Consider the following 25568-nt stretch of genomic DNA (forward strand, 5'->3'; position numbering starts at 1 on the left):
CAACGAGCCAAAACACAAGAGAAAATAATATTTGATAGCCACTGATTTTTTCTGCTGTCTATCCCTATTCTGAACTACTCTTTGACAGAAATCCTAAAATTCACTTAATTCACAGTAATACATAAATCTGCAATGCAATCTATGTGAGAAGTTGGCAAGGAAAGCTACATTTGTCACAGAGAAAGGGAAAGCACAGTCTCCTGTAACTGCAGAACACATAAGATTCCACACATGAATAGCAAAACTGATAACCGATTTTACTATTTATACCAGAGAAAAGCTTTAGTGTCAGAGATGGCATGACACCTTTCACCTCACTGGAAGTAATTGCTCACATATTTTCAATTTTTTTCTGACAGAACAAAGCTAGAAATTCTGTACGCAAGGTTTCCACTAAAACATCCACTGAAACCCTGGGGAATTCAAACTAGCATATGATGGCAGGGAAAAACTGACCAAGTCCTTTTGAAACATTAAACCATGCATCATTACTGAAAGGAGATACTGCTTTTATTCATTGGAAGTTACATTATTTAAAATAACAGACTCACATAAGGTGCTGCAAAAGGACTAGTCTAAAACCAGGACAGTGATAGCTAGTGTTGGGTGCAGGCAACACATTGTATTCATAATCAGTTTCTTTACCTGTTTCCACTGGGGTATGGGAGCAAGACGGCCCTGCTCTCGTCTGCTGGATGGTTGGTTGTGAACACGTTCTTGATAAGGCAGGACAGGCTGCTGCATGCAGGTTGTAGGGAAAATGGGACCAAGGAGGAAAGATAAAATAGTAAAGGAAACTCAAAGAAAGCCAAAGGAATGGGATACAGAATAAGACATACAAACATTTAATTAAAAAAAAAAATAGGGTAGGGGACAATTCATTTACCAAGTAAAATATAAAAAGGAAAAAAACCATCTAAAAATGGAAATCTGCACATATTTTGGATCTTCCCTTTATTTTCATTGTTTCTTCAAATCTGCCTGGTTATTCCAGCCAATACATAGTGGCTCAGGAAACATTAGATTGGTAAAGAGTGTGATAAACATCACCATTCTGAGATTATGTTATACTACTAACACTGATGTGCAGTGTAGCACAGACATACTTGGACCTAGCTTTAAAGCAGCTAGGTCAGATCCCACTCACAATCTGGCCATGGCAGCACAGAGCTTGGCACAACCTATGAAGAAAGACTTTATAATAGAGCGAGAACTTGGGCATTTAAACCATACTGAGCCTCATATTGCTGACACTGCACTGCTAGCAGTAGCTTGGAGTGACTCAATCTAACTTCAAAGACAACTACCCTGCAGCTGCAGTAGTTCACATACCATCTTGAATAATCAGCAGTCACCAGGAAGTCTCACTTGGAATGACACAAAGATCCTGATTGCAAAGAAACTCCCAGGCATTTATCTGTTGCCCTTACAGACACATACAAAACTTAATCACAATGCACAAGAAGAAAAAAAAAAAAAAAAAAAAAGATGTAACCTGGCATGAAAAGGTTCTTATCAGAAATTGAATTATCATTCTTAAAACATTAGAAGTGGAACGTTCCTGGAAAGCTTTTAAACAGCAATAGTAGTTATAAAAGAAACCTAATTGCTGGTATGTTTGTGAAAGAGATTACATAACATAATATGAGCAATAACAGAGAAACAGATTTTTATTAGGAAGTTCTTCTCTACCCCATACTCCTAAATTTTAAATTCTTCTGAGTAAGCTTCACTCTTTGCTAGGAGAGTCTCTGAAGCAGAAAAGCACCAGTACCATCCAGTCTCAAGGAATGCATGTTATTATTCATGATTTTCCTCCACAATTCCAAAATAAAGGGGTTTATTATCCAGCTCTTACCTGTCTTCGTAAGCTTGAGGACTGCACTGGTGCATTCTCCTCAAACTTTGCCAGTAGCTGGGTTGCCATAGACTTGACTTTGTTCTGATTCCCAATAGCAGCATCAATTCTCCTCTCTGTCAGGGCACTCACCAGCGTGGGCCTTTCTTCTCTGTAACTTCGTGGGATGTCCTCCTAACAATCAGTGATATCAAAATTCAACAAGACAACTGGATCACCTTTTCTCTCTACCCCTTTGCTGTGATAGGTTTCTAACACTGCAGAAAACAAATCTGTTAGTCTGCACTTGAAAGCTCACATTTCAATTTCTTTTGGCATGTCATCAAAAGTTCTGTTAAATTTTACTTATCTTTTCAACCTTCTTTGATATACTTACCTACCGAGAGACCACTGCTGAAACATTCCCATGAATCCCTTGACATAAAGCAAAGGCCTATCTTTAAACCTTCGCTGACAACTCAAAGCACTGAATTGTAACTCACTTGTACCTATTTGGCTACAAACATTTCAACAGAAGGACTGCCTTACGGGGCATACTAGAAAAGTATGCTTTTTGCACTAAAGAAACCTAAAGTTTAAATATGAATGAAACTTCTGACTATACTGCATGACTTTTCTAAACGAAAGCTTTATCCTTGGTTCTAATCAAATCAAAGTAAATTGCAACAAAAATAGAACATCAGGGAACTGCAACATTTCCTTTGTTGTGTACTATTCTTTCATAAGCATCGGTAAAATATTTGCACTATAGATACAACAAAGCATAACCTCTGAACAAGAACTAATTTTTATCTAAAAAGTCTTATATAAACAGTCAATATAGAAAATGGAAGGTCTGAAGTGAGAACAAGGAACCTACCATATGTTTTCCTCCCTGACACCTTCCTCACTGCAATACTTACATCCTCCGATTGGCTGGTTTTTCTCCTCTTTCCTGCTCCATCCAGTTCCTTTTCTTTTTTGTCCTGAAAAACGTGGAAAAAAAACAAAGACAAGGATTCTCCTACCTTTCTGGCCTGAGATGACTGTCATCAGTACATTTAAATAAGCTTTGCAACACAACTGATTAATTTTCTGGGCTCATTTTTTTAAGAAAAGGGTGTTTTCCTGATCACCCTTAGGGGATTCTTACCTTCAAATTGGACATTCTACAACACTTTCAACTAACTGGGAACTGAATAACTAGTTATGTTCCAATAAAAATGTATCTCCAAATAATACCACAAGACTAGGATTTTAAGGCTGAACTATCCCACTGATTGAGAGTATATATTATGGATGTAATGCTGCAGTTATAAATGTCATGTATTGTCCCATAGCAAGAGCTGATGAACATATGGTCTCTTGTAAATACGTAGCAGATACACACTTGCACATGCACTTTTAGCACCACCTACTTGGACAGCTGCCTAACAGACACAAGTGTTACCCAGAGTGTGGTATGGTTACCTTTGGAGTGCGCTTCCGAGAGATGCTTTGTCCCAGTTTACTGAGAAAAGAGATAGGCGATTTGGTACTGGCAATTAGGGCAGCTTTTTCTTCTGCATTCAGGTCCAGACTATCTGTTAGTAAAAACAGGTAGGACAAGGGAATGCCAATAATTTTTTTCTGTGGTGCTATTATTAAATACTCAACTGAAGGGGCTCACTGATTTTTTTAATATAACATTTTTTCTTAAAATTCTCTGTACAAAGTGATTGTAGTGTCCACAATTAATACTTTTCTCAGCTACTCTGTTTTTCCATTTTGCCAAAATCAATTCTTCTTTCAAGGTTTACAACAACCCAGAATGAATACTGTGTTTGTTTCCTCTAGTTACTTTCATATTTAAAGAGCATCATGATCACCAGTATTCTTAAGAAGAGTTCAGAGTAGAGTTTTGGAAATAATACATACTGTATTTTTAAAAAGCTATTAAACACACTTTTTTCCCACCCCACCAGAATGAGAGATTTGAATTAAGATCATCAGTAATAAAAAAAAAACTGTAGTAACATTATTAATACTTCAAGGCAGGCCATACAGATTTGTGTTAGGCAATTACATCTTTCAGTTCTAATCAAAGACCTTTCATTCCTCATTGGCCTGAAGTTAGTTTCACCATTCACAGGTGGTAAATAGGTATAAAACTGGGCCAGGGTTTTGAAATTACTTACTAAACAACTACTAGCAAGGCATCTCATATTAGCTAAGACAGATGAATCTCTAATAATAGCAAGAAAGCAGAAAAGTTATCTATTACTACTGAAGTGAGTTCAGAATTTTGTGGAAATTACTTTGTATTAACTCCTTTTTTTTGCTCCTGATGGTCTTCATCAGCACCACTAAGAAGCCAAGTTTTTGTAATGTAAAGTTATTGAGTGACTAGTATGAGCTCATGCAGAAGAAGCATGAAGATAACTGAAGCACACACACACACCTTGAAGCCATCTTTAAATCTGACAGACATGCCCCAAACTCCTTACCACTAGAGGGGATGGTGTCTTTGAACATCTCATAGAACTGTGTGAGGTACATCACCATCGACAGTTTATCTGGCTCTCCAACAGATGCCATTTCCTTTCCAGTCATAATGGGAGATATTCCAAACTCTTTTTCAGCAATGTCAAAGGCCAGCTGGTTGTTCTTCTCCACGTTGTGCTCATCCAAAGAATCAAAGTCTCTGCAAAGGGAAGAAAGAGGGCATGCACTGAATCAAGTAGAAACCAGTCTTCTGAAAGAACACCGGGATCCATCTGCTTTTTTTTCCCCCCTCTGAAATCTCAAATTTATTTGCCAGCAGCCTTTTTGTCTTGCAGAATTGATGCTACTTAATTATGGTAAACTTTGGCCCAAACGTATTATTTTTTCATTTTTTGCTCCTCCTCCAAACCCAGATTTTTCTTTTTAAAAACTTTATTATCCTCTGAAATACAACTTAACTTCCTCCTTTGCTGGAAGACTGTACTGTTTTCCCCTACATAAAATCTTTTGTGTGCTTGGAACTAAACTAGGTCTTCACTTCTGTCCCCTCTTTTCTTGACTGATCCATATTTTAGTTCTGCTGGCTTTTTCCAAAACTTGTAGAACTACATAAAAGCTGTATAAAAAGCTATAGCTTGTGAAGAATTATATAAACCACTTCAAAAGCTATTTGAACGCTCCACAAGCTATATAGCTATTAAACAGAGTAGCTCAGGTTAACTTGAGGACTCCAATAGAGAAGTAATTCAGTGCACATGGAAAGGAATAACCATATACCTTTTCAGCATGCTTTACACTGGATTATGTCTTTTAAATACAGCTCTAGCATTCGCTTTTTCTAATGTCCCTTTGGGAAGTTAAAGACGTTTCAGATTTCAATTGAAGCACCAGAGTCTTTGCTACTGTTATTTCTTCCAGCCAGTGTTTTCCTATTCTAGAATCTGGGCACTGTTTTACCCAAGATAACACGCAAGAGAATGCCTCTCTCATTCATCCAATCAGCGTATTAGTGTACAAACAGTATCAACATCTCTATTTAGACTGTGGGTCACTACTTCTAAAAAGAGCAGCCTAAAAGTCTTTTAAAGAGTTACTGTTAAACAGGAGATTTATAAAGGGCTATGTACAGACTTGTTCACAAGAATAACCGAAGCTATGAACTATGCCTGACTAACTTCACAGAGAAAAGAGCTGTCAGTCAATAATGCTTTCCAGTCAGTACCAATCTGAAGCTTAATTCTGTCAAATTATCCAGAAGGGAAAATGACAACACATTTACCTTCATATTCATCAAGCTATTATGACCTTCCACTCTGTTGGTGAATCACTGTACATTAGCTTCTATCAAGTTTAATTGAATTCATTACAATCCATTTCTCCATAAGTCACAAGTGCATTGCCTCAGTCTCCACACCATTACTTCCAAATATCACTAACATCCTGCCCTTCCCAGTTATTCAAAACAGTCAGTTACTCACATTAAGTCTGGACGGTATCTGTGGATAATGGCACATAAAGCTAGGCCACTTTTCCATGACATCGTGAGATCTGTCACATTAACACCAGCATATCCATCAGTCTGCCTCTGGCACCAACTAAGCAATTTACTAGAGCGAGCTACAGACTCTAAAAAAAAAATAAATTAAAAAAAATAATAATCATTTTCAAGTAGAAAGGCATGATGTCTCTTTCACGAATTCCAAACACAACATAAAATCCATGAATCAACAAATAAAACCTTCATGTAAACAACAGCCTCCTAACAATGGACAATAGAGGAGAGAATTCTTTTTTTTAAAAAAAAAAAAGACTGTTGTTATCTATTTTAGATCCAAGAAAGGATTTTTATTTTGCTAAAAGGTAATTAGCTAAGTCACCCTACCCCTTGTAAAAGAGCCCCAGGAATTATGAAACAGCCACAAAGGCTTGTTACATATGATCAAAAGGGTATGCAGTAGCACAGTGCTCTCTAAAGCCCAGATACACTACTTCTAATGGAAGAACTACAAATGTACTTCTGCAACTTTTTCTTTTCTCTTGAAAGCTTTCCTTTAAAAGCACTGACCTATTTTGACCTTGCCTTACTGCAAGATCTGATGAGATTACAGCCTAAAGGGACATGGTTGCAGGGCAAAGAACAAATCAAAAGACTACACAGCTATTCAGCACTGAAAGGGAGGCTTAGCAGCAAAGCCCATTCTGAGATTCCCCAAACACTATCTAGACATCCAAAGGCAAGGTATGCAAAAGGAAAAGTTCAACATAACCCTCAGGGTACAGGACGAGTAGACAGATAAAGAAGTGCTTATCACAAGGCATCTAACTTTCACAACAATGCAAGCAAAGTGAGGTTTCATCTGGTTAAGCTAAGAGATGAAATTAAGTAAAGGAAAGCATGAAAGACTGCACAAGAAATACCTTCTGTTTGTAAGAATTCTGAGTTTACAGTTACAGTGAATTCAGGCTAGGCTTCTGCACTGTAAAGACAGTGTTATAGGACAAAGGAGGTGAAAACACGTTTGTGTAAGTAAGTATGCTCAGAAATTTAACAGCATTATAAAGCAAGGGAAATTAGGCAAACAAAAATGTATTTACATGTTAATGGAAACAAAAAACTGGAAAAATCAGACTGTTGATGAAGCAATTGCTGGATACATTTTCTAAACCAAAAGAGAATGGCTAAATAATACTCTACAACCCTGATGCTCTATGGTTCCTGCACTGATCCAGCTCCAGAATAAACAGTAGCCAAGCCTACCATTCCGAGTCAGCTTTGGTGTCCTGGAGTTCACAAAGTTCTCTATTTCCAGGTGAATGTCTTTCAAGTCTCCTGTGTTATATAAATGGCGTACCTAAAATGACACAAAAAACCTAAAAATTACATACAGAAAGAGTCAGAGGACAGGAAGGAGCCATCGCAAGGCACAAGAAGGAAGTAATTATGTAGCAAAAATATCTAGCCCAAGAACCCCGGAACAAGTATCGGTTTGTCAGTGCTAAACAGCAGACTGCTGCTGCTCAGTGGATACCAAATCGCAGTAACAGACTGCTATACTAGATTACCACAAGGAAAACCTGCATACGCACACGCAAACAAATGTATAGATTTCATGTATCATTACAGCATGGTTAAAACAATCAAAATCAAAAACTCCTAAAAAGGTATTTGTTAAAGTGCAGAAGTCTACTCTTGATTCATGTATTTGCTTTTCCCTGCTTCCATGTTATACCGCCACATCAAGTCCCTATCTGTTCACAAAACATGAGCATAGCTTCATCTAAGGAAAGACAACGCAGATTGCAAGCATTCAGAAGCACCATTTGTCCAGTTACCTGCTGTGGTCGCAAGAAGTTGACATTGATATTGGGATACCGGGTGGCAGGATCAATGCTGTAATGGCTGAAGTTTTTACTCACATTCTCAGGGGTGGTCTGAGGCAGTAGCCTATAAATGCTTTCCCTTGGGAAAATAAAAATAAAAGTTTTGAGTTTTGTTTTGGTTGGTTTCTTTGTTTTAGGTTTTGTGGTGATTTTGGGGTTTTGTGTTTGTTTTTGTTAGGTTTGTGGGGTTTTTTTTGAAGACATGCATCATTACTAACACTGCTAAGTAAATTCTGGAGAGATAAACATTCAGATTAGAAATCTAACCACTTCAGACACTGAATAGCTAAGATTCAGTGTATTAAAGCCTGAAATTTAATTCAACTCCAGAATCAAAAGGAGGAAAGAAAACAATACATTAAGCATAACTGAAAGGGTTCCCCAGTGCAACAGACACTGTGACAGTGGAGCGCCTCAGGAAGAGGGCCACCAACGGGATTGGAGCACTTGGCCTGTGAGAAGAGGCAAAGGGAACTGGGTTTGTTCAGCATGCAGAAGAGAAGGCTCAGGGAAGATCTTACCACTGTCTGCAAATGTCTAACGGAAAGGTGATGGAAGTCTGGCTCCAACTGCAGGATCACTATCCTCACCATTTTTTTAAATTCAGACAAACAGAAATTAAAATATCCCCATTGTGCCATTTATACAATTTTTAAAATTATGCTATGGTTCCTGACGGTCAGAAGCTGCAGTTGCTTAAGTTTAAAACAGGTTCTACTAGCTGTGGCTTTTACTTACTGAATCATTTAACTACCCAAGTCCTGATCCCTAAGAAATCATCTTGTGCACCAAAGCAACACTCAAAGATGACAAAAACATCAGGAACTCAATACTCCAAAAAGACACAAGATGTTGTTTGGCTTATACGAAATGAAGCAACCAATTTAGGACAACATGAAATAAAAGCAGGTCATAGTTTCCTTTAAAAGGAAATCATGAAAGATATTTACAAGGTAATAGGGGATGGCAAGAATTTTTGTCTCTAGTACTTTAAAGGCACATACATCTTCATCTGGTTTGCTATAGCAAGGCTGGTGACAGTAAGTCAGGCTCACTTTCTCCATGCAATGCCAAGAAGCAAAAAAGAAAAAAAAAAAAAGTATTCTTGATCTAATCAACCAAGAACAGCTGCAACACTTCTTATTCCTCTACGAATATACTTCAATTTATCAGCTCCTTAGTACATTTTTTTTTCTTCAACTGAATTATACCCACAAGCACCCTTTCGAAACAGTGAGAATCTGTACCTCCCATTCTGTCTACATATTTGTACTAGAATAAACTGGAATGGATGATGAGATGTTGGAGGATTAGATTAGAACAGAAAGAGTATTAGTTTTCTCTAGTACCTCTCTGCAAGAACTTCCAAAGGACTAGCTCCGAGTGACCAACTTCGTACCATCCAAGCAGAGTCCATTGCAGCCAAAAATCCCCTGGCTATTCCAGTTCCCATTGGCCAAAATGGCTAATATTATAGTTGACAAAAAAAGCAGAGAAAGAAAAAGCATCCGTTAGGGAAAATTTTAAGCAAATATCAAAAATACATTCAGATGGTAATCTGCTGGGAAATTATAGCTCAGTAATTAGCTTAAAGCTCTATGCCCGCTGGGCTAGAGGAAGCGGTGTGTATTGTATGGTGAATTGCCCCCGAGTTCCCCCAAAGCCCATGTTTCCTCTATTTCCAACAACAATTCATAGCCTGGAGTGCCTTAACAGCTCCTCTTCAAGATTGTCCTTTATAACCCATTACAAAATGCTAATTAGTAACAGGCCTACAGTAGGTTCTGTAGAGAGCCTAACTGTCCCAATAAGAAGCAGATGGAATAGACACAACTTCAGAAAAATCTCTGCACACATTTTCTTAAGAAGATCACTACCATCTTAAATATTCTGTTTTCCCAACACTCCTACTCTTCATTCAAACCTCCCACTTTATCGTATAATAAACAGTATCTTTCCTTATAGTACCTCTCTTATAGACAGCACATATTTCAGTGATGGGTGCAATGGCTTGTACTTATGCTTCATTTCACTGCTTTCACATGGTAAGTTTAAAACACAAACCTCTAGAAGACTGTCCCCAACCAGTGCCACAAGTAACTGGTGGCCGTTCTGCTCTCGCACCAGGGCTGCATTCTCTGACGCATACATGCACGTGAAGTCAAACATGGCCACATCTGGCTGACCATAGTGATTGATGGCAAAGTCCAGTGATGGTAGCTGCTGATTAGTTGAGAAGTCAGCTGCTTCTCTGGCATAATTTAGCAGAGCCTCCTGGTCCACATTCTCCCGTGAGAGTAATAACTCTGTGTCGGCAAAATCCTGCCAAAACCAGAAAAGTAAAAGTGAAATAGTGAAATACACAGGTTTAAGAGTGGTGTATACAACAGTTGGCACTAAAATTCTGACAAACCCTCTGATACAGGTCTGCCCTCTAATTTCTTTCGTTCTTTTCTGTGTTTATGCTTCCCAAGAAAAGATTTGTAAATCTCTTATTGCAAACATTAATCATGTCCTACTAGCATTCCTGACTGTGAAAGGGCTAAGAAATTTCTGAGTATTTCTCTTCACAAACTTCAGACAAAAGGCACAAGACTCCTTATTTATTCATATGTGGCCAAACTACTTTTAAATCAGCTTCTGTCGGAATAAGAGGTAGGTAAATACTTTCTTCACTCCCCACTTTTTCATTGCCATAAAATGAGGGAAACTCAACCAAACTATCAAATGTTCTTTAAACATATTTCACCCTAACAGGAACAAAACCCCCAAAGCTACAAATGGATACAAATCTGGAGAGGATAGGTCTTGTAACACACTTCTGGTGGCTCAAAATACTTCAGAAGGGCATTAACTGCATATAGTTGTGTTCTAAAACACACCTATGTAAAAACATTACGTGGTGGAAGAAGAGCGTTGTTTCCCTTCTTTCAGCATACTAAAAGCAAGTTGTCCTAAAAATCTTAGTTTATAGAGAATATAGGAAAAGTTAATACCCACATGCCGTATCACTCCTTTTTCCAGCAAGCTCTGTTTTTTGGCAGTCATGACGAAGTAGTGTGTATCATCTTTGTAGTAGACAATGTTCTCCAAGTCAATACCTTGTGGTGGAACAAAAGACATGGTAGTGAAGGAACAAGTTACGTGTTACATGTGACACAAGAGCTCTATTAGAAGAAAGCAAATTGAAATTACACGGTTAGAAAGCCTTAGAGAGAGAATGCCAAGCAGCTTCCTTCCATGACTTTGAAGAATCTGAATCTTCAACAAAACCACAAAGAGCACATTTCACCTGCATGCAGCTACCTCTTTTAAAAAATACATTTATCATTATTCTAAGGTTTGCATTCAGATGTGGAGTGCAAGAAGCTAAACTCAGCATTCAAACTTTTCCTATTTAGGGCTCAGATTTCCTGAAAACTGTCAGGGAAGTTCTCCACTTCTTAACAAAAATGACGTGCATCTGCTTGATACATATCTGCTTTGTACAGCTGTAAAGAACAGCTGTAAGAATGAGGAAGTCAGATTTCAGAGACAGCAATGACTGACTTCCTTGCACAAGATGTTCATTTACTCATTAAACATGACACCTGAGTTACAAAGTTGTAGCAACAAAGACAAATAGTTTTAACTGGAAATCTGGTAATTGCTGGCAAACCTGTGGCTTCTCGTAGATCCTGGAAGAACTTCTGATTGAATATGAAGGCCACACCGCTGATCTCTTCTACTTTGGCTTCAGCTGTGGTGTTACGATTGATGAAGTTTGCTGTGATAGCAATTGCTAGTTTTCCACGGAACTCTTTTCGGCGAAACCCTATGGGAAAGATGAAGTAGTAACACTGAAAAATAGAGCATACCTAAAGAGAAGGCTCAGCACGTTATAGACAGGTGCCCTCACAAAATAAAAACAGTGAATGGATCTGATGAATTACAAACTCCTCCACAGAGAATGCAACAATTGCTTCACCAGAAAAATAGAAGTTTGTTTAGGGAAAAAGCTCACCTTCTCTTTCTTACCTCTTTTCCAAAAATTGCAACTTGCAACAAAAAAGTTAAGATAGAATTCTCTACTATACAGAGTAATATTCAACACTTCAATTCCTGTTCCCAAAAGTAAGAGCTATAATAGTACTCAACTGAAGAAAAAATGTAGGAAAAATTACCCAGGTTAAAACACCTAATTCCTTTGCTAGTGGACAGAAGTGGGAAAAGACAACCCATGTGTCTTTGATACAAATGAATTTTTTACATGGACTTTTAATCTCCCTTTCACTAATCAAATGTCTTTCCAGATTTTGATTGGGATGTTAAAAGCCATTTTTGTTCTAACTAATTTAAGAATACTTTCTATTTGAAAGCGAATTATGGACACATTACCTTCTAAGGTGTTCCTCCTGCCATCCCCTCCAATGATTACTTCAAATTCATACTCAGATACCGGATGGGTTTTTGGGTGGACCAATGCACGCCAACCTATTCCTGTTGATAAACTCCAAGTTAATGACAATATAAACAGTGCTCATAATAGAACAAATACATAAAACTACTTCTTACTGTCCATAATCCCTTTGTCACATAGTTGGTAAAGATACACTGCAGGACAGCTATATTGTTGACAGAGCTATGGCTGACTTGCACAGCCAGTCTGTGTGAATCAGAGGCAGAGACAGCTCTGGTAAAAAAACCCTATTACCTTTAAGGATCACTACAACCTTTATAGCTTCTCTAGTGCCTACTCAAACTAATAGGATGTCAAAAAACAAGTAAGCCGCCATCTCCCATGGCAATCAGAGAACAGGTTTCACAAAGACACAAAAAGCATAAGGATCATTCATTGATACAAATATCCTCAGTGAATGCAAAGAAAGGAGTTGTTTTAAAAAGGTATCTTCTAAGTGTAATAGCTTTAAATATTCTAGGAGCAATTACGATCTACTGTGTTTTGGTCTATTTCTCTGTAGTACTTCAGGTGATTTTGTTTCATATAGTAACTAATTTGGATTTGTTGCTAGAAAAAATAAATCCTACTAAAAATTCAAGTGAAAGTGTATTAATAATTACTCTTATTAATGGAGCATGAGGAAAGGACTTAAGAGTCATAAACAGGATTATGGAGTAGGAGTCTGTGCATCCTACCATAACTTCCCCTTTCTCTACAACCCATTTCAATGCTACTTGCTTTCATTCTCCTGATCCTCTGGAGGGTAAACAAGCCCCTGAAATTCCACATTGACATGGATCTCTATTCCCAAGATCAAGGCAACCTTCAAAAGGATAAGCTGGAGCTGACGGATACCTGCAAAAAAGCAGATGATAATGAAATAAAAGAAAAAGAAAAGAGCACAAGTGCCAATGCATCTCTGGTATTACTGATAAACTGATTTAAAGGCCAGCGCTATTTTCTTTTTCCCACTGTGTTCCCAGCATTTCATCCAGGCAGCACTGGTGTGTCATATCACAGCATGCCAAGAAACTTCTATATAGCTGAAACACCAGCCTTTTCAAAGAATAAAAAGTAAGTAATCATTGAATGCTTCAGTCCCCAAATCAGCAACAAGGGAAACAACTAGAACATGTACTGCAGGAGTGGGAGGGGAGAGCGCACCAGCGGGACTGCACTTCTGTCACAGATGGCAACTAGCCATTTGATCAGCTTAGCTGTTGATACTGAACTGCACCTTCATCCTAACACCTCTGGGTTAGTGAGGGCATAGTTAAGTTCCTCACCACCTCTTTCCTCTTCAGTTAATGTAGGTAGGGGGCATGAAAATAAGTGCAAACTCTTATTAATTTGAAGGAAGATATCCTACTGTCATATTTTAGACACTGAAATGAAAAAATAATCCATCTAAACACTAAATTTCAGCTGTGATGAGATACGAAAGAAGACAACATGCAAGAAGTACTGAAAGAATAAAAATGACAAGGAATTGAAAGGGAAAAAGCATACTGAAAGAATAAAAACGACAAGGAATTGGAAGGGAAAAAGCAATCTGCAAGACTGACGTTCCAAAAAGCATCCAGTTCAACCATTCCTTGCCAAAAAAAAAAAAAAAAAAAAAAAAAAAAAAAAAAAAGGCAGTTTTTGCTGTGGACAAGAAGCCAATTCTTATCTACTATGTCTGTGCTGCTTTCTGCTTCCAGTGGAGAACACAGACTGGTGGGCCAAACCTGGTTGTGCCATGTTCAGTACATTTTTTGGAAAAAATAAAAAGAAAACCTGAAAAATAATAACTCCTGCTCCACCAAAGCATTCAGCTTTCAAAGGAGACTGATTCCTCAGAATTTGAGAATCATCAAAATTATTCTCAATTTTAATATGTAAACCTCTATTATTCATAGGCTGACAGTATTCTTGAAAATATCTTCATCACTCTTCCAAAAATTAACAAAGCCAAAATTGTTCCTCCTTTTTCTAGATCAACATTCACAAGAATATTCAAAAGATCCAGTAATTTTTCTTTTTTACAAGATGTTTTCAATGCTCAAGAGGAACAGAATAATGTGGCAGCTGCAGGAATGTAACAGCAAAAAACGGAGTATTATCCATCAAATCATAAAATAAAATAAAAGGCTTTGAATCCTAAATGTACTTTTCAGCACAGGAAAAAGATATGCTTGGAAGGGTATAAAAGATGATAGATATATATTGTATGTGTAATAATCTCATGACAATGTATGTATTTCACATCAAGGTCTAGGCTGAAATGCATGATGCAAACATAATGCTGAATCATACAATAAAGACTTGAAAGCAGTGACTGGTGTAGGCTGCGTTTTAACGAGCTACCCCGTGCCCTTGCCTACATTTCCCCTGTAAAGAATGAGTGCTGCTGTGTCCAGCAGCGGCTGTACTTACTGATATGGTCTATGGATCCTGCACAGAATTTGCCATAAAACTTTTTGGCGCCAAGACCCCTCAAGTCATGTATGGTGAATGGCCACAAATGCAGCACATTATTGCGGGAAAAGGCATCCCTCTTTTCTATGACCACCACCTTGGCTCCCAGGAATGACAGGTCGATGGCTGTACGAAGGCCACAGGGTCCAGCCCCAATTATCAGACACTGCAAAACAACCAGCACAGAGTAACTTTACAGTCCTAGAAGGAAATAAGATATTTTTACTGCAGCTTCCAAGCATCCCATGGCTCTTAGGAGTAAGTGCTCTTTGTCTGCAAGATAAGCTGAAATTTCAGATCAGTCTTTCTATTGTTACCTGCCATGTTCTGCAACTGGTAACATTAAAGCAGTAACTGCAACCTGAAAATAAAGCATATCACAGAGCAGTGAAAAGTTTGGAGGAGCAGGCAAGTAAACTGCCTGTTTGCAACCCTTGTTTTAAGATAAGCTACTAAGGTGTACTCTCCAAGCTATGTAAGCACCTGGAGAACAGCAGTATTTCTGAAGGCTTCTCCCTCCCCCATTCAATTCAATTCATTGAATTTTTTCTTAAAAGAAAAAAAAAAAAAAAAGGTGATGACAAGTTTTCCTCTCATCTTCCAAAGCCTGAGCTGGCCTTTCTTGAGAAAATCTTCAGTAACATTAAAGATTCCTCATCATGACTGAGGAGCATAGCAATAGCTACTGCAGATAAATACATGAGATGCTAGCATTTTTATAAACATCATCATCTAAAGTAGCACAGACAGTAGTCAAGTCAGAGCGTTCTAACATGCCTATGCTGGTGCTTCTACTATTGCAGCAAAGGAAACTTCAGGAAAGTAAACATAATGTAAATACAAATTTTGTGCGACTAGACTATTTTTATCAAAGTATGCTTTCTCCGGCCTACCCTTTGTCATATCAAAGGTCTTTCATCTTCTCATATCTTTTTCCACTCTACTCACAAACACTATCAGAGGCTAATAAACAACTTGAGAATGTAAAATACGTGCATACTTAAGTGTTGGAAATACTTTCTGAGAAATAATACAGCAAGACCAGTTCTTTTAAGATTAAAAAGCCAAGATAGCCAGTTGACATTTCTCACCCACAGAAACTGAAGTCCACAAAGGAAGCTGGCATGAGTTTGTGCCTTCACAGGAATATAGTACATGGTCCGCTCTGTCATATCATTTTTGTACTTTGATTTCTATTGAGTATAAACTAGACCCACAGAATAAAGACTTTGCTACAGTGCTGACTGCTGCTGCCATGTGAGTATTTTCCAGTTCCTTACATACCCTTATGGCTGGACAACAAAGCGCTCTGAGAAATTCTTAAGTATGCTAAAACTTAACCAGAACCCAACCTTCTGATAAACAGCATATCCCAAAGCAAAGCTCTTTGTTTGTTGGTCATCCCCTTATGCCAGTTTTTACAGGTTGCCACTTATTCACCAGTTGTTCACTGGAGCATAAACCCTGTAAATAATGTAAAACTGCAAATATAAAGCCTGAACAATGAATACAACAGTACAAGTTACAGCAGTGACGAGGTAACAACTGACATACAAATTTGAAGTAAGACTACTGTGTAAGGTAAGAGGTCACACAACTCTGAGGGCAGAGACCCAAGTCTAGTGGAACAGGAAGAATAACAGCACTGCTTTAGTAGCTTCAGGAACCTGAAGGCACGTGGGTCAAAAAGCAAACCCAACCACTGAGCTATTAAATTCCTAAACAAACTTGTGCATTGTCCAACTTGTCATTCGCTACAAGCAATAATCAATTAGGCTCTAATATATTCCTCCAGTGTAATACTGTCTTCTTTGCAGGTAAGTATAACTCTCAAACACCACTTTTTAAACTTTCAAGAAAATTTGATGAGCATATCATATTTATCCAGGTAATAATTTTGCCCATATGGCAGCTACAATCTTCAAAGTGACTGGCTTCAATAAGCAACATGACCACACTGAGTTGGGTGACTTTTATTCTTTGATAACATTCCCCACATTAAAATAGTTATGATGGAGTACACAACAACAAAGGAATTGTACTAAAATCAGACTATTCAAACTCAGGTCTACATAATCAACTTGTAAATTAATTGCCTGTAATTTTCTCACAGAAGAAGTGTAAATTTTTTTTTTTCTCTACAACCTTCCACCCTGCCCTCAAACAAGGATGTGTTTAACAACATCTAGGTTATGTTTAAGACTCTAGATGTTCTGGATGTAAAATATATGACAGTCAAGTCATTCACGGTCAAAAGTTTTTTTGTTATTGTTTTTTACCATCACAAACACATTAAATTATGTTGTTACAGAACACAGTGAGTTTTAAGCAGTTAAAAACAGAAGAAAATTCTGCTCCCTTTTCCACCTCTAACGCTTCTTCCAGTTTCACATCTCTCATGGAAACCTACATCCTGATACTCTCACAGGCAGCAGTAACTACATGAGATGCCAAGTACAGCCAAGAAAATCAAGGCAGCTGTTGTTCCTTATTCCCTTTCCCCTCAATGACTCCAATAACTGCTGCAACTCCATGCACTGAAGCTGTCTCACCACTCAGAAACACTTCTTGCTCAAGATCTTTCAGAGATCATGCTAAGTTTTCAGTAACACCACTATGGTAATGGAACATTAAATGCAAATTGCAATTCTGTATTCTCTGTGTAACGAATGAAGAAAGAGCACCATTTTTAACTATTTACATTTGAACAACCCATCCCATCCAAGTCTCGCGTTCACGAACACTGGTTATCGGAATTCTGGCTAACTTGGACGCTGGCCATGTGATGCACTAACTGCAGAACCCTAGTCATGGCACTTCATCCCTGACCATTTTTTAAATGGGCAAGTAAAAACTATGCTACAGAAGATGAGAACTTCAAAACTTGTATATGTTCAAGTGTATAGAAAATGAGCTTCCTAAAGAAATGACTGTTCTGATAAAATGGGTAAAACCCTAATCTTTATTTCACATTCTATCATGCCACATGCTCACTTAAATTTCTGTATTTTTTAATCAGTGGTTTGCAAATTACATTAAACACTGAGAATACAAAACTAAGTGAGACAGGAAACATAAAATCAGATATGATTCACTTCTCAAAAGGCTGCTACTTTGAACAGTTACAATTACCTCTTAGGAATTACATATAAACATTTAATGGCAGATACTGTTAGGAAAGGAAACAAGTAATTAGCACAAGCATAAAGAAATATTAAAAGAACACATATTTATCATTTGTTTACATTAAAAATTTCAACAAAGTTTATATGTAAAGGCATACAAAAATAATTTATCATCACAGGTATATATTCTTTAAGACACACGAACAACAACAAAAAAATTAACTAGATTTCACTTCCTTTCAGGTACTAATTTCACTACTCAAAATGGCACGAATCGCAAATCCACAGTCCTAAATGTTTCTGCACTGGGGCAGAGGCGGGGTGCCACCTTTAATTTATTCACCATCCACCTTTTCACTTGTGTTCCTATACAGCATCTCACCAACAGCTTCTTAGCAAGACCGGCAAATTCCTCTCTGTCTTGCCTCCACTCCTCTTCCTCTTTTCCTTTACTCTCTCTCTCCTCCTCGTCACCCACACAGGAGAGAAGCTACGGAGTAAGTCTTCCCATTCCTCTAACAGAGACCAATTCAGCATTGTCATTGACATGTCCCCTGCAATTATTCCCACCACCACCACCAACAGCAGCAAGTTCTGAGGTTTCTCTCTCATCATTAAATGACAAGAGAATCACACATGACCCCTTAAGTCTGTTTATCTCACCATTACCTCATGTCCATGATCACTGCATGACACTTCTACAACCCCTCCCCTGATCTCATTTCTCCATTTCCATCCTACACTCTCTCTACCTTGGCTTTGGTGCACAAAATAGGCCAAGCTTTTGGACTATACAAAATCTCTAGCAATCTCTTTAGTCAAACATCACTCCCAGTATGCTTTACCTCTTTTACTCAGTTTTCAACTGCACTTTAAGAGATGTTTTATAGACAGCTGGCTACATCTGTTTCTTCAAAGCGTGTCCTTTTCTGATTTATTTTAAGACTCAGTACTCCTCTATGTCTTCAGCTATTCTTTCAGAGCACTAACTGAAGGACTTCCCTCACTTCTCCCACACCTCTCACCACAAACTTCCCACAGGCTTCACCCTTCACCTCTTTACCATCTTCCTCTACAACGTGCCTTTGTATCACCTCATTCACAGTCACTGGCTCAATCAGCTTTTCAGTGCTGCAGATTCACAGAACTTTTCCAGCTCAGAGTTGACTACTTTTTGTCTAAGCTGAAGTCTCTACCTTTCTGACATCTCCTCATGGCTGCCTAGTTTTCAGTTCAAGCCCAACATGATAAAAATCAAGCTCCAACACCCTTAACTCACCTCACCACTTCCCTTCTAGGTAAGTGTCACAATCAATTTCCCGAATGTCTTTCATAGCTGGATGTTAATGTCCACTCCTATCTATTTTTTTGTATATCCTCATAATCAAGCAATATTCAAGTCACACACATATTCTTCCATTAAATCTCCTCTTTCATGTTACACCTCTGCTGTCGAAGCAACCTTTCCTTCAAGGTTAACAAATACAGTCTTGCCCACTAAGATATATATTCAGAGCCCAGATGCAAAAATCACTTTTAGTCTGTTACTTCAAATAAATTAAAATAACTCTACACTCTTGCACAGCTTCCTCAATCTCTTTCTCATTAAAATATAAGCTACCTGTCTTCATTTCACAGCCTTTAACACCCCATTTCAGCTCTACTCATCATGCTTCATTCAAAATCAGAGCAATTCCTGAATCCATTGAACGCAAAGTGCAGTCAAGTTTTCAGAAAAAAAATTTTGAACTTTGCTCCATGATGTCCATACCGTTTGGAAGGTTTATTCCTAAATATACACAAAAGTCACTATATTTATCTTCCTGTAAGTCCCTCCTTTGTCATGCTGCCTCAAAAAAGTAAACCTCAATAAAGTGGTTGGACCTTCAGGGTGTTAAGGCTACTGCCCCCTGTGATTACCAACAGCGCCCAACTGTTTTATTGTTTTCCAAGTTAATCTATATGCACCTGTTACCTATCATCTGACATATCAACTGTAAGCTTTTTGAGGAAAGTGTTATCTTTACAAGGTCTAGTACAAGTGCACCTTGGTCCACTAGTAATTTTTCCAGTGATATTGTAGTAATTAATTATAAATGCCACCATCATATGAAAATGACCACTGGAAAGTGAAACAGAATAAACAATCAAGAAATCAAGAAATATAACTTTCTAATATCTAGTTGGGAATTAAACTTCAGTCCACAGATCTGAAACAACTGACATATTCTGAACAGGATGTATTTCCCTCTTAGTTCTCTACTGAGGAATTAGTCATTAATTCCTCCTATTAAGATATTTCCTTCTCCCAAAAGGTGAATATTCAAAAGAAGAAACAGCATGTATTGTCCTCAATGAAGGACAGAATCCTGTTCTAATTCTATCATCTTTTGCACTATCTGTTCCTTTTTTAAAAAAGTAAAAAATGTAAAAAAAGAAAATCCTACCAAGATTAAAGGTTTACCAGCTAAGATTTTCTAAGCCATCTACGGTACTGATGCCACAAAACCACAAAACAGAAACTTGCAGGCTGCTTCTCCTGAATAAATTACAAATATTCTGGTAATTTCCAAGGACTTCCATTTAGCTTCTGCTATTCAAGCGGGCAGTCAAATTTGGTAGTAGCAAACACAATTACTGATTGAGCATTAAATGCTACCAAATTGAAACTATATATTATAAATAGTATGCCTGAGAACATTCCTGAATCTTCCCTGGGCCTGTATTGACACCAGGCAAACATTGTTCTACATCCAGACATTTTTCTTGTGTATTCTAGAGACAAACTGGGTAATAGGTGTCTTGACCACCATAAATAAATCTCTTACCTTTGTATTGGCGCATGCTTTCCCCTTCTTATAGTCCTTATGGCTGCCTCTTTTATCCAATTTGGCCCATAAGGCTTTGGCTTTCCAGTAATTGAGCTTGGACTTCAGTTTGTGATAGAAAGAACGGTAGTCCTTAGGCTTTAGCTCTAGGTAGTCACAGAGTTCTTGGAAAGCCTTAAGAGTTCCCTTGCAGGTTGAAGCCTGGACGAATCTGTCGAAGAGAACATGAGCCTGGTTCACCTTCTCATTCTTACTTTCCTCCATCCTTCACGCTTTGCAGCTGCCCTTGGGGGCAGCTGTTCTCTTCCAGTCTGCCAGACTTCCTGATGTTGCTCTGCTGAGCCACTTTCACCTCTGGCTTACAAGCATTATTAACCTATAAAATAAAAAGAAGAAAAAGTAACTGAGCTTGCTCTTTTTTTTTTTCTTTCCAAAATTTTGACTAAGCCTGTTGAACTGAGAGCCCAGATTCTCAGTAACTAATAAGGCATCAGTCCTATCTAAGTCAACTGATCAATATCCTGAGGGCTCCCACCCAAGCTGATTGAAGCTGAGCCTTCCAAAGCTCACTGAGCCTCACTGCAGACTGGGACATCTCGCCTCTGTTAAATCGCAAAATACTTTAACCTGAGCCAGTCCCTAGGAAGTTTTATCAAAACTCATTTCACGTGAACAGCAGAGAAGTTAAAGTAAACTGGCAGATATTACATGATGTTTGGAAGTAGGCAGCATTTTAAAACAAAGGATACAGACTTACTAATGTAGCAGTCACTGTGATAACCAGATCACTGTGGTTAACACCACAGCAATAGTTACATGCTTGTCTTAAAAATACTACTACCACAAAGAACTTTAGGAGCTGGTATTCCACCAGTAAAGTAAGTTTTGGTTCCTTCATTCTAAAAGGACATGGGTCTTTGCTCATGATAATAGAGAAGAAAGAGGATGGCATAGCACAAGCCGATACCTCTGTCAGAGTCCTTGCACACACTGCTTTTGTACAGTGACATAACCATCCAGTGATGGCTACTGCAATCCTACAAAGTTAAACCTGCTAATAGCAATCAAATGCTTAAGCAAAGATGTCAAGACTGAAAAAAAATATGTCTGCCTGTGTTGTATCGAGCAGTATAAGCATTTGCCTTCCTAAAGTATTCTGTGTATGCCTGTAGGTAAGCAAGCAGTGCAAGAGTGACATGTGGCCGACGCACGACCCTCATGAGATTCTCCTAGTAGTTCCTCTACTCTGTGAGTTTTCAACTTCTTTTGACATTCAGGTCCCTACAAAATTTTAGGTGGCAACTGGGGTCCTCAGCAGATTAAATACACTAACAGGACGTCTGCTACTCTTAGTTGCTTTTCTGGGATCCCTCAGAAGCAGCCTGCAAACCTACAGAATGAATTGTTCAGACCATAAATAGCAGATTTTGTTTAAAGAAAAGGTATTTTCTCTCCCTCTCCTTTTTTATGTATAATAAATCTTTCTTCTTTTTATACATAAAACTAAGTACATGCACATAATAGACTACTCTCTAAGAAAGAATCCTTCTGTTTGTCTTCAGATAGTAGAGCAGCATGGGAATGTATGTGGGAACTATGGAAGTGAAAGCATTTCTGAGGTGCTTTTTGTCCTTTGTTTTTTTGCAAAGGGTATTCAGGTAAAAAAGGAAGTATGTGAACTTGGATAAAGCCTTCTAGATTCTCACCAGCTCTTTTCCTGCTTCCAGCAGACAGGAAGCCAACTCAAACATTACAGCTCATGTCTCTTCCCCTGCTGTATGACAGCTCCGCAGCAGTTTATTTGGGCACTCCTGCATTTCACCGTAACATGCTATTTATTGCTTACATTTAGAAATAGCAAAGGAGACCTGGAAATCTTTACATACAGCCACAAACTCTTTGTTACTGAAAATAAAAATAGAATTTCCTACAGAAGCAACAGTACAACAATGGGTTATACCGAAGAATGTGATTATGACTTTATTAGGACCACCGCCTTAGAGGACTCAGTACATATGAAGTTGTTTTTCTAACTGACTGGTAGTGATGCCATGTCCGTTATCATTACTGCTCACTAAGCAGGATGGAACTAACTGCTTTCCTTATTAATCTTAACTTTCCTGTTGTGCAGCTGGAAACAAGCTCCAGGCTTGCACCTCAGGGTAACAACTGCACTACTGCAGAGGTCAAAGGTACTGTGCTTTAAGCTTGTATCTCCTCCTCTGCTCTCAAGAAGAATGTGATAAAAGAGCTCCAGCATCACCTCTTACACTGAAGCAGTAATTTCAGTGCATCTGTGTAATACAGACACAACAAAATAGCTACAGTCATATGCCTTATCAATCAGCACATTGTTGCAAGTTGAATACTATTTTGTGTTATGTTTCCCCCACCTTTTCACCCTGCTCCACCACCCAAGCACTCACTTTACACCAGCGCTTCAGGTGACTGACACTTCCTCAGAAAAAGCAATTTAGATCATATAACTTCTACTAAGTGGAGTGGCAATTTTAAGTCTGCTAGTCCACAGTCCATTGCTGATATATCCAGGTGTAAGGACAACATGGGTTTTGTTCCTCACCCTTCCTTCTATCGTAGTTTTTCAACAAAGGAGTGAAGCGTCATTGGTCCTGCACTGCTCAGAGAGATCCCAAAGTTAAAATCCAAACTACTTTCATTCTAGGAACTTACTGCTTTGTGTTCAAGGTTTGCGAAGCCAGGAGACAAACCAAGCAGGTCATTTTATGCAGCACAACCCAAGTGGCCCATTATAGAGCAGTTCTGCCGACATCCCATTTCATGCAGGCTGTGAAATCAGTTATGCCCACAGGTCAAATACTGAGGCTTCCGTCACCTCGGTAAATCACTCCCCAGAGCTCTGCATTCTTGATGCAAACCGAAAGTCCTTGGAACCCATGAGGAACACATCAGAGAACATGGAAATTACACGAGGAAAGCAAAGGCAGGCAAGAACTATCTGCCAGGTTTCCAGAGTATTCGCATGCCTTGTCGGCTATTCTGCAAGTCTGCAGTATCCTGTATGTTTTGTCTCGAGGCAGCTGATTGCTGACTCAGAAGCTCTGTAAATTCCTTGGCTGGAGTGTTCGAGAGAAAGACAAAGGCCGTGAAAAAACGCATGCAAGAAGAGTGTTTGTGTTGCTATTTACAATAATAGCATGAGGTTGTCACTGACTCATGACTGCAAGTATGCTCAGGATCTCCAGCATTTGCCCCGACAAAAGAAACCTATGAAACACAGAGACACTGGCAATGAATAATTCCAGGTGGTGGTTCCTTCCCACAGTCACCACAGATGCAGGAATATGAATATTTGACCAAATGCATATGCGAAAGTCCAGTGCCCTACTTCTGGCAAATGCAAAAGAGAGGAAGAGACTTTGCAGATTATATATATAATGGATTTTGTCATACAAATTCAAGCTCCTGCAGAAAGTGTTGCAAATGCAGGGCTCCTAGATTCCAGGCAAATAAATCCCCATTATAGGAGTCATCCCCACTATGTTTCCCATCCTTATTTTGTTGAAAGTGCTCACTCAACTAATGACTTGAGCCTGGAAAAGTAAGATATTATGGGAATGCATTTTCCACTGGAAAAAAATGGAGAAGGATGCTGGAAATTATTGAGTTAATTCCATCTAAATTTGCAGCTCGTTCTGCCTAGCTTAAAACAGCATTTTGAGTGAATAAAACATTTGCCAAAGTAACTGCCTGTCTCCACTTCAGCATGCTGAGTCTCTCTGAGCACAATGTAAATGCTTTCTTACATTTTAATTATTTCACAGCCAGGCAAACACCACAGATGCACCCTCGACAGACAAATCTCTTGAGAAGTCAGAGATCAACAAACTGCAGTAGTATCATGAGGAATCTGAAAGCAAGCTTGTCCATCAATCGTAAAACTCCTGATAGCTCCAATAGCCCCATTTCCACTGATTTCCTCCTTTCCTTAAGAGTTCTAGTTCCCCAGCAACATTCCCCCTATGTCCTTGTCTCCCTTTCATGGCCCCTCCGCTTCTGCCTAAGCGAGACTCAGTCACACGGTCTGGAAACTCTGAGATTCCTGCCGTACCTAGGCAGCCAGTACACACTTGTAACTTGGCTAACAAAAGCCTAAGCACAGATTATTGTTAAGCTTATGCTGCAGACAGTGGGGACACCTATTTTTGTCTCTCTCCTCCACCCAGCCTCCAGTTTTCTTGTAAGAAACCAATTACCTTTGGGACTTTTATTCTCCATCAAATCTGGATGAAATTGTTCAAAAGTTACTAAGGATGAACTGAAAAGCAGATGGACAAACAGCTCAATCTCATAAGCCTCCCTTCTTCAGTAAACCACACTAAAAAAAGTCTTTATTCCAACAAATGAAAAAGCTCTGTTTTCATTTCCAGGATTTGATTTATTTTACTTTTAGCTAAAACTAAACAATGGACTTTGCTACAATATGTTCACGACTTTCTAAGTGATCACAGGTATCAAAAAGTGCAGCTATTGGGCAGTGGTAAGACTGAAACAGGTGGCAAAAAAGAGGACAATTTTAACAAGAAAAGCTAAAGCAATTATTTTAGCTCTGTATTATACAAAGAATGGGAAAACAGGAGGACAAAGGCGTGGTTGCCATTGTTTGCAGCTTCCCTTTTATACCAGATGGAATAAAGGAATGTCAGCACTGTCCACAGTATGTTTTAAGATGGTATTTAGGTCTGCTCCCATTCATGAAATTCAACACTGAAGCAAATACGGTGGAAAAAAGATGTTTGTGTTTTAATACACTTATTAATCCTGATTTGGGGGGCTTCTGCCCACCATATGGGAGTGAGTCTTTTTGGTCTCCACCTCTTCCCTGTCTACCCTCTCTCCCAAGCTAGGACAAAAGTGGGAGAATGAGAGACCAAATACGAACTTGGCTGCAAATACAAGAACTCATTCTTAAAGAGAAGATCAAAGCACATACACAAACAGTTCATAGAATTCTCACGTCAAGAAAAACTCAG

The 25568-nt window shown here is 38.6% G+C and overlaps 2 protein-coding genes across 19 annotated transcripts in view; one reads left to right on the top strand and one right to left on the bottom strand.

Moving 5' to 3' along the window:
* MICAL3 (microtubule associated monooxygenase, calponin and LIM domain containing 3) overlaps positions 1-25568 on the bottom strand; it is a 161762-nt gene that overhangs the window by 88855 nt on the left and 47339 nt on the right. For 14 of the 18 annotated variants that reach the window (XM_056338998.1, XM_056339001.1, XM_056339015.1 and 11 more), the window contains exons 2-17: positions 20557-20932; positions 14562-14769; positions 12882-12998; positions 12080-12181; positions 11361-11516; positions 10703-10803; positions 9767-10024; positions 9052-9167; positions 7655-7781; positions 7080-7173; positions 5800-5947; positions 4324-4520; positions 3308-3420; positions 2761-2823; positions 1859-2032; positions 646-738 (exon numbers count right to left, since the gene is read on the bottom strand). In XM_056338998.1, the coding sequence (XP_056194973.1) occupies positions 646-738; positions 1859-2032; positions 2761-2823; positions 3308-3420; positions 4324-4520; positions 5800-5947; positions 7080-7173; positions 7655-7781; positions 9052-9167; positions 9767-10024; positions 10703-10803; positions 11361-11516; positions 12080-12181; positions 12882-12998; positions 14562-14769; positions 20557-20820 (2331 nt within the window). In that variant the 5' untranslated portion in view covers positions 20821-20932. The remainder of the gene's footprint in view (positions 1-645; positions 739-1858; positions 2033-2760; positions 2824-3307; positions 3421-4323; positions 4521-5799; positions 5948-7079; positions 7174-7654; positions 7782-9051; positions 9168-9766; positions 10025-10702; positions 10804-11360; positions 11517-12079; positions 12182-12881; positions 12999-14561; positions 14770-20556; positions 20933-25568) is intronic. The other 4 variants (XM_056339012.1, XM_056339017.1, XM_056339014.1 and 1 more) reach the window with 2 other exon arrangements.
* Positions 1-25568, top strand: part of LOC130149418 (tubulin alpha-4 chain-like) — a 121851-nt gene that overhangs the window by 5811 nt on the left and 90472 nt on the right. The window lies entirely within an intron of this gene.

Source organism: Falco biarmicus, chromosome 5 (genome assembly GCF_023638135.1).
Source record: "Falco biarmicus isolate bFalBia1 chromosome 5, bFalBia1.pri, whole genome shotgun sequence".
Lineage (NCBI taxonomy): Eukaryota > Metazoa > Chordata > Aves > Falconiformes > Falconidae > Falco > Falco biarmicus.